Here is an 8,181-nt window from a genome sequence, read left to right as displayed (position 1 = left end):
AACAGGCAATAAGCCCAAATTTAATTTTTTTCAAAAATCACATCACATCATGATGTTCATGTGTGAAAAAGAAAATATAAATTGTGAAATCATTCTACTGCCCGTTGGAAAAAAATATGGAATCATCACACTTTGATGATGTTCATTCAGCTTCTTTAAAAAAAAAAAAACATACTGAAAAGAATGGAAAAAAAAATCAAACTAAATTGAAGGGTTTACATCCAGAAAAGCCAAACGTAAACCATCACTGAGACATCAACAGAGGAAAACAAGGTTACAGCAGGCTGAAGAGAAGCAGGCATGGACTGTGGATGATGAATCAGTGGTGAATTATTAATCTGCACTTAGCAAGGAGACCACGTTGGGACTTTGGAGCAGGTCCAATCAGGCGTATTAAGATGAATGCCGGTCAAATTAAAAAAAGCAAACTCGTGATATGGGGTCGATTACAGGTCATGGAGCGAGGGAGATGGAAGTCATTAGTTCTACAATAGGTTTACTTTTGGTTTGGTGATGTCATTTTTCAGGATGATAATACATCTTGCCAGAGAAGAGTTCAAACTTTTTTTTAAATCAATAAAGATCTATCAACTCAGTGAGACGGAGCTCAATCCGATTAAGAAAGTCTAAAAAGTTCACTAAATATTTCAAAGACTGGTCAGTTGTTTTTTTTTAAAGACTGAAAACATGTTTAATGACTCCAAGTTCAAACTTTAAAACAGTATGGCGGCAGTAAGAGAGCTTTGAGACCAATGCAGCGGCCCCTTATAACATGGAAATATTCGGATGTGGATACCCAAAAACAAAACCAGAACATCTTTACAAAAAACTCAATTTATTCCAATAATACATTTTTATAACAACAACAGATGTCAGTGGAATTAAAACAAGGGCTTACTTAATGAAGAAATTCTATCTGAATCAAAACCCCAGTGACATGAGCATAAAAGCAAAAACCAGGACCGTGGAATTTTTTTCAAACTTTGGGGGGGATTAAGAAGAAGAAGAAAAAAAATAATCTTTTAATATCTTCAGCCACTGCTGCTTGCGGGTTGTCTACACTGCACAATTCAGACATATTAACATTTGAATTAAGAGTCAGAATGATAAAAGACTACACGAATTGTCCTGCTGCCTTTCAGCATTTTGTACAAGTATTCCACTGGATGGTATGAGCTCTGGCTGTGAGCATTTGAAGACTGGGTATAACAAAGATAGTCGGTGACAAAAAAAAAAAAAGGGGGAGGTAGGGATGTTCATAGGAAACAGTCTTTAAAGAGGAGAGCCTCCGGTTTGCTGTTGGAACACATCAATTGTATCTTCATCCTCCATTTCGAGCTGCAAGACAACATTACAAATGTCAGCAGGTCAGAGTTGAGAGAAAGGGGTTATAAACATTATTCATGTGCTTCTTCTGAGCAGGTTCAGCTGTGGAGATAAAAAACCTAGAATTATTTATCATTTAACAGAGTCTCAACACGTGACTCAACTTCAAAGTAAACCAAGATCCTTTCGCAGCTGCGGCACCGTCTCCCGTCTCTTCTCAGGTGCTCTGTGAGTTAGTTGTGTGCTTTGTAGAAAACAAGAGTATGGCAACACTCGATACTGCAAAGTTTGATTTATGTCCAAATCAAACCTCGTGCTCGTCTTATGACTCACAGCAGAGATGTACAATGAAGCAAAGTCAGCACAGCCACGGTTGGCTTTTAGTTCAGGGTACAAGCCATTTCATGGAGGAAACCTTGAAAAAAAGGCCACTGCGTTATGATTAGATTTGGCGATTAAAATGTCAACATTGGAGCAAGAAATTAATTTGATGGCTGATTTTTAAGAAGACCATCACATTTTTGTTTTCTAGCAGTTATCTGGCAATTAGACTTCTGTTAAACAACAATCAAACGCTTTCAAGTTGGTTCAAACCAGTGGTGTGCTGCACACCTATTTTTCAGTTATTGAAGTATACCCACTTCTCAATCTCCTCTCATGTGCACCACATTTACTAACAAGCTAAAAGACCACTTTTACTTTTGAAGAGAGGTAAAGAAGTAAAGAAAAGAGGTAAAGACCTGCCTGTCTCATCTGATTAGAACTAGTTGACTTTAATTATATTTAGGACCTAATTTCTTAACAACGCTTACTCCTGTTAATAATACTGGCCTATTTTTGGGGTCAATTAAACATGACAAAGTACTTACTATGTGTCACTCTTCATCACACAGATTGTGGCTACTGGAGAAAAGAAAAACTCTTCAAATTAAGAGCTGATTTAAATGTTTCAGACTGGCTTTGCTGTGTTGGGATCACGAAAAGAAAGAAGTCATTTTAGAGCTCTGAACACAAACTGCTCAGGAGCAGGACCTGTGTTAAGCCAGAATCGCCATGGCGATCTTGTCGGGGTTAAAGGAGAGCCAACGCCAACCTCTTGATAGGAAAAACTCTGGTTTCGGGCTCAACATACCAAGGTGCAAAGTTTACACAGAGCTTTTTTCTTAAGTCACCATTACATCTATCTATTTTCTATACCCACTTATTCTAAATGAGGGTGGAGCCCAACCCAGCTGTTATTGCGTGAAAGGCAGGGTACACCCTGTCCATCCCAGAGACAAACAACCATCCACGTTCACTTCTAGGGTCAATTTAAAGTCACCAATTAACCTGACATGCATGTTTTTGGGCGATGGAAGGAAGCCAGAGTAGCCAGAGAGAACCCACGCATACACGGGGAGAACACGCAAACGCAATTACACAGCAAGTTAATTGAGATGATCTGGACAAATCAAACTGTTGTCTTATAAAATAAAATATTAAGAGCCAGGTAGGGACTAACATTTAATCGTACTTACTTACTAATACTTTTTGAAGCATTTCTCAAAATAAATCACAGTGAACGGTGATACAGTTATGCAGTACTTAGCACCGCTGCTACACGGCAATAAGGCTTCTCCACAGAGGCTTTTCTGTGTGATCTTCCTATACAGGATTGAGTTTGGTGCGAGTTTGATGGTTTCCTCCCCCAATCAAAGGACATGCATGTACGGTTAATTAGTGACTCAATATGGGCTTTAAGCATGAGTGTGAATGGTTGTCTTTGACTCTGTGTTAGCCTGCGATGGACTGGTGACCTTGGCAGGATGTACCCTGCCTCTCACCCTATGACAGCTAAGACAGATCCCAGCCCAACTGCAAGTCTAGAAAGAATCGAATAGATATGACAAAATAAATGCAGGAATTTTTCAATTAAATGTAACATCACCTGCGTTCCGGAGTTCTAGCAGAACTTCTTCACACCCCATTAGTAGCTTATAGAATAAATGCCGTTTTGGAATCCAAACAGTGAGGCTCAGTTTTCTATATCAGTCAAACCTCAGTTCAAGACAACAGTAAAGTTATTATGAAGTGTGTCTGTCCTAACCAAGCCTGTGCAACCTTACCTGCGAAGGTGTGTCTGTTTCATTGATGGGCTGACCATCAAATCGAAATCTTATTTGCCTCATCGACAGCCCCTGATCAGAGAGACGGAGGGATATAGTGTTAAAAACACACCTAATGGGCAAACAGGTGATCAAGAACTTTAAGAACGGATCATAACATATAATGTCCCCACTGTAAATTTGTAAACTCTTGAACTTTCAATGCAATGTGCCCCGAGAGAGGCTTGTGTTAAAATGTGTCACTCAATAAATTAAACCAAACATTACAATAAGTTCGGTCTCCAGTTGATTACAGCAGATTTGACAAATTCCCATTAAATCAAAACACACATGAAACAGAGGGTCTGTAAACTCCCACCGACTGAGACCATCCACCCCCCCCCCAGTCCAACTCCAAATCTATTTGTGTCATAACTGAAAACCCAATTTTGTCTATAGGCCAGGAATTCATATATGATTTATTATAAGTGACAATGAAAGTGTGAAGCAGCCTCACCTGCCGTTCACAATATGCTTTCATCAGTTTGCTGAGAGGAGTGTGCCTTTTGATCTTGAACTGCACCACCGAGCCATCCTGGCCTGCGACCTTCAGGTTGATGTGCTCATTGTTCTCCGTTTTCACTCCCTCCTGAAGACACAAAACAAGCCAACAGAGACGAGTTGCTTTAACAATTTTGGGTGAAACTTTTGCGTAGCCATCCGGGTCCGGGTGATACAGACTTAAACATTTCATACAGCCTGGACATAAGCATCACTCGCTAAAAATGTGTAAATTGATTCGTCTCACTGTCCCAAGCGGATGTAGTTACAGTGCGCAGAGAGGAGCGAAATTATAACTTCAAACGTTAGCTTTAGCATAAGCATGTAAATTGTTAATGGCCTACAACTTACATGGATGATCAGCGGCCTAATCACTTTCAACATTATAACCATCACTTTCAACAAAATCCTACATCCAGGCATACATGCTTCGAGCTGTACAATCAAACTATTTCACATTGAAAGGGTTTATTTATCCATTTTAGATCGAGCATAGCATTTTGGCCCGCTTCATTTGCACACTGCGGGTTACCGGTTAACTCATCTCCTCAGTTCCTGCTCCAGTCAACTGGATATAAAATAACTAAATCACCTCAAAGTACATGCAGATTGTTAGCGCTACTCACAACATAGTATAGAATGACTGTAGCTAAACGATATGATAAACATTTCTTTCAATCTGCCATGGACTCACACACGTTAGCCGCGTTAGCTTATTATGCTAATATCACCCTCTAGCTTGCTAGCGAATGCGATTGTTCGTGTTCGAAAATAAGCCTTTTTTTAACAATATAACTGTGGCAAACTGGCCCCAAAGCCTGCTTTCCATTGTACCGCTCCCACCTTTAACTTACATTCACCGAGAAAAATAAAATTTCATACAAAACCCGGCCCTCACCTTCGGCTTCTCGTCTGCCATGGCTACTGCTGCTGCTGAGGCTAGTCTGTCTGCGTCCGACCTACTGCGCATGCGCTTACTGGCGCGCCACTTTGCGACGCCTGCAGTGATACAAATGAGCGAGATGTCTGCACCTATGTCAAAATGCTCTTTTCTCTCCTCCTGTTTATATTTATGATATACATATACGTACGACTTTATTACTATGTCATTTCAGTCAAAAACGTGTGCTTACTCCTGCAGCGTTGTTTATTACTGTCTCTGTCAACATGCGAATTTCCTTACTATGGAAGTTTTTCTGTGCCATCAGAGTTCGAATACGAATTTCTAATATCGAATTTTTACAGCATCAAAATCAGACTTTGAATTTAAAAAACCAACAGTGTAAAAAAAAAAAAATAGTGGAATTTTTCCACTGAACTTATGGAAGTTGAATTTTTTTCCACTGAATTTTTTTTTTCCCACTGTTGGTTTTTCAAATTCAAAGTCTGATTTTGATGCTGTAAAAATTCAATATTAGAAATTCGTATTCAAACTCTGATGGCACAGAAAAACTTCCATACCTTTCCAATATTAACACAAAAGCCTAAAAGTTCAGAGTCAGTGAGCTTCTTCCAGTTCCTCCCAAACGTATTTGTTGAGAAGTTTCTCTCACTGACAACTCGAGTCAGTGACAGGGCGATTGATTTGACCACTTTAATTAATAATTTATGAATAAAATACAAAAGTTGTACTTTCTTTGGTTTCTGTCTCTCTTCACTCCGTGTACCTCGGGCTTCCCGAACAACTCAGATGACTGCAGTTGTGGATGAATCAGTGATCAGCAAAAGGTTGTGTACAGGGGAGTGGTTAACCACTTTTTGGCATGGTGGGGGGACAATCACCTCATGTTGAACACAAACAAAACAGAACAGATGAATATGGATTTTAGGCGGATCGGGAAGAAGCCAAACAACATTTTGATCCTGGAGGACAACAGATACCTGGGAGTCAACCAGAATAACAGGAGAGCAGACTCTGAAGGAAGCTTCTGGAGTATGTTCAGTCAGAGACTTCTTCAGCTCTCCTGCTACAAACACCAGCACAGGAGGTCATTACCAGCGGCAATAACCACAAGCAACAACCGCTCATAGATAGATAAATACTTTATTAATCCCAATTTGGGAAATTGTTTTGTTGCAGCAGCATACAGTAAAGATATTAAAACAATAAAAGTAGTAAAAAACAAGCAAATAGAATAGAATAAAATGAATATAAAATAAAATAAAAATAGTGAACAAACGTTCGCTATGTACAAATCTACAGTAATGATTGTTAGTTCATTACTAATGAAAAAGAAAACAATGATCTGCTGCAACAGTAGTAGTAGTAGAACATTTCCTTTTGAGCTTTATAAAGATGTCCGTTTTAATTAATTTCATTATAACAATGAAGTTGCAGTGTAGCACAATGGATTTATTGCCTATTTCCTTCAAATTGATTGAACAATGTTATTCTGGCAAACCTTGAATCTACACTGAAAACATCAGAGTCCTCTCAACATTTAGACTTTATGTCATACCCACCCATGCACATTGTCTCTTTTCCTACATTGCAATCTTTACCTCTGTTATTTTTAAAGTGGAAGGCCTATCCTCCCTTTCCTGAGATTCCTCGTGAGGACTAATTAAAGGCTTATCATCATTCTCAGCAGGGATTGTTTTTTTGTACTGCTAAAATGATGCCTAAGCATGTGATGAACGGGTGATTTATTGTAACTGCAGGTCATGGGTTAGATGCTTTAAAATCTATTTAATCTTTCCTCTTAAATCAACATTCGAAGATAATTCTCTCGTATTTTTTTCAATGGAGATTTTCAGCCATCCTCACATCTTTATATTGTCCACTTCTCCTTTTGAAAAAGAGTATTATCGCTACGTCGAGCGTTAAAAATGGAACTTAGATCAAGTAAGCAGGAGTGAGCATGGGATTTTATTCAGGCTGAGAGGCGCCTTCAGTTTGCCAACAACAACAAGTCGCAACTCGACCAGTCATAAAAAGCGCAGGACTCACCCGCAAAAACCAGTGTCTGGAGGATGTCGTGCCAAGGTGCTTATCCGCGATAAGAAGCGTAATCCCTGCAGGCGGGAGCGCGCACAGACCCAGAGGTCAGAGCCACATTACCGCGCTTCGCCGCGTAAAGGGAAAAATAGCTCTTTTACATCTTTTAAATAGTTGTTTGGGTGTTGATGTTCTATCTGTGAGGTTTTGCAAAGCCAATCGCATCTCTTAGCGAAACGCATGCTTTAATTTGTCAAACTGTACTCATTTTACCGAATCGAGAACGCCTACGGCAACAATAAGACAATCGCATTTTAATCCATTTTCCCGGCAGAAGAAGCGCTGTTGCCACGAATATATATATTTTTTTTACAATGATGTAATGTAGATCGATCGTGAAACAAATCATACCGTCCAACGCTGTCAAGAAGCGGGATCCAATATTACGCTGTAAGAAGCTCAGAGACGTGAAATACACATAAATGCAAAACTGTCCACAGCAATTCGTCCACGTTTCCAATTCAAACATTGAGATCCTTTTCAGGTGCCGTTACTGGCGAAAAACTCCACCTCCTTAAAGGTAAAAATGATCATTGTTGTAATTAAATTAATTTAAATTATTTTATTTGTTTCTATTTATATTCTTTTATGTATTTTAATGCTTCTTCCAGTCCCTGCTGCAGTGCTTTTATATTATGTAAAGCACTTTGAATTGTTTGTACATGAAATGTGCTATATAAATAAATTTGATTTGATTTGATTTGATAATGGTAGTGGCCTGATGCGTTGCATTTATAGCGCTTTTCAGGTGCATATGCTCATACTGTGCAGTCAGTCATACCCTCTGTGTGAGCCCCGATCTGTGTTCACACATGAAGTGTTGTGTTTTGCAAACAACATTCCATGCTTCATTAGTCTGATAACTGGAAAAAAAAACAACTGACCATATTAGTTTCTATTTTTCTCACAGTCGTGACATCATTCATGTCCCTTCTTCCACGACGCAGCACATCTTCAAACATCTATGGTTTTATTTTGGACACAATTCAAATGAGCTTTAACTTTTCAAGTAAGAGGTTTTCATCTTTAGGTAGACGTCTCTGGCTGTATTTTTCCTTTGCAAGAAAAAAAATTGCACTTTCTGGAACACAGTGTGTGTTCAAACGACAAGTTTTCTTTCACATGTATTTAAGATTGTGCTTCACCACTCTAGTGAATATGGAGAGGTGTGCTCTTTCCTTTCAAAAGTTAATCAGGGATATGAGTTATGGT

The 8,181-nt window shown here is 39.0% G+C and overlaps 1 protein-coding gene and 1 long non-coding RNA gene across 2 annotated transcripts; both read right to left on the bottom strand.

The window, feature by feature from the left end:
• Nucleotides 1–815: 815 nt before the first annotated feature.
• Nucleotides 816–4,969, bottom strand: sumo2a (small ubiquitin like modifier 2a). Its single transcript, XM_075462611.1, has 4 exons — nucleotides 4,870–4,969; nucleotides 3,928–4,059; nucleotides 3,432–3,503; nucleotides 816–1,338 (listed from the first exon to the last, which is right to left on the bottom strand). Exons 1-4 carry the CDS (start codon nucleotides 4,939–4,941, stop codon nucleotides 1,273–1,275), a joined length of 342 nt encoding a protein of 113 aa, XP_075318726.1. The 5' UTR covers nucleotides 4,942–4,969; the 3' UTR covers nucleotides 816–1,272.
• Nucleotides 4,970–5,608: 639 nt separating this feature from the next.
• LOC142378293 (uncharacterized) lies at nucleotides 5,609–7,163 on the bottom strand. The gene is made up of 3 exons (XR_012769600.1): nucleotides 6,922–7,163; nucleotides 5,853–5,938; nucleotides 5,609–5,753 (listed from the first exon to the last, which is right to left on the bottom strand). It is a non-coding gene; the product is annotated as an uncharacterized LOC142378293 (long non-coding RNA).
• Nucleotides 7,164–8,181: the final 1,018 nt, after the last annotated feature.

Source organism: Odontesthes bonariensis, chromosome 4 (genome assembly GCF_027942865.1).
Source record: "Odontesthes bonariensis isolate fOdoBon6 chromosome 4, fOdoBon6.hap1, whole genome shotgun sequence".
Lineage (NCBI taxonomy): Eukaryota > Metazoa > Chordata > Actinopteri > Atheriniformes > Atherinopsidae > Odontesthes > Odontesthes bonariensis.
The sequence above is the reverse complement of the archived record's forward strand: the minus strand, read 5'-3'. Positions and strand labels throughout refer to the sequence as shown.

What these genes read in the sequence shown, in the direction of transcription:
- sumo2a (XM_075462611.1), bottom strand. Translation starts at nt 4,941, where the DNA reads ATGCGCAGTAGGTCGGACGCAGACAGACTAGCCTCAGCAGCAGCAGTA. An exon ending in AAGCATATTGTGAACGGCAG is followed by an intron (nt 3,504 to 3,927) that starts GTGAGGCTGCTT and finishes CTCTCTGATCAG; the next exon opens with GGGCTGTCGATGAGGCAAAT. An exon ending in AAACAGACACACCTTCGCAG is followed by an intron (nt 1,339 to 3,431) that starts GTAAGGTTGCAC and finishes GTTGTCTTGCAG; the next exon opens with CTCGAAATGGAGGATGAAGA.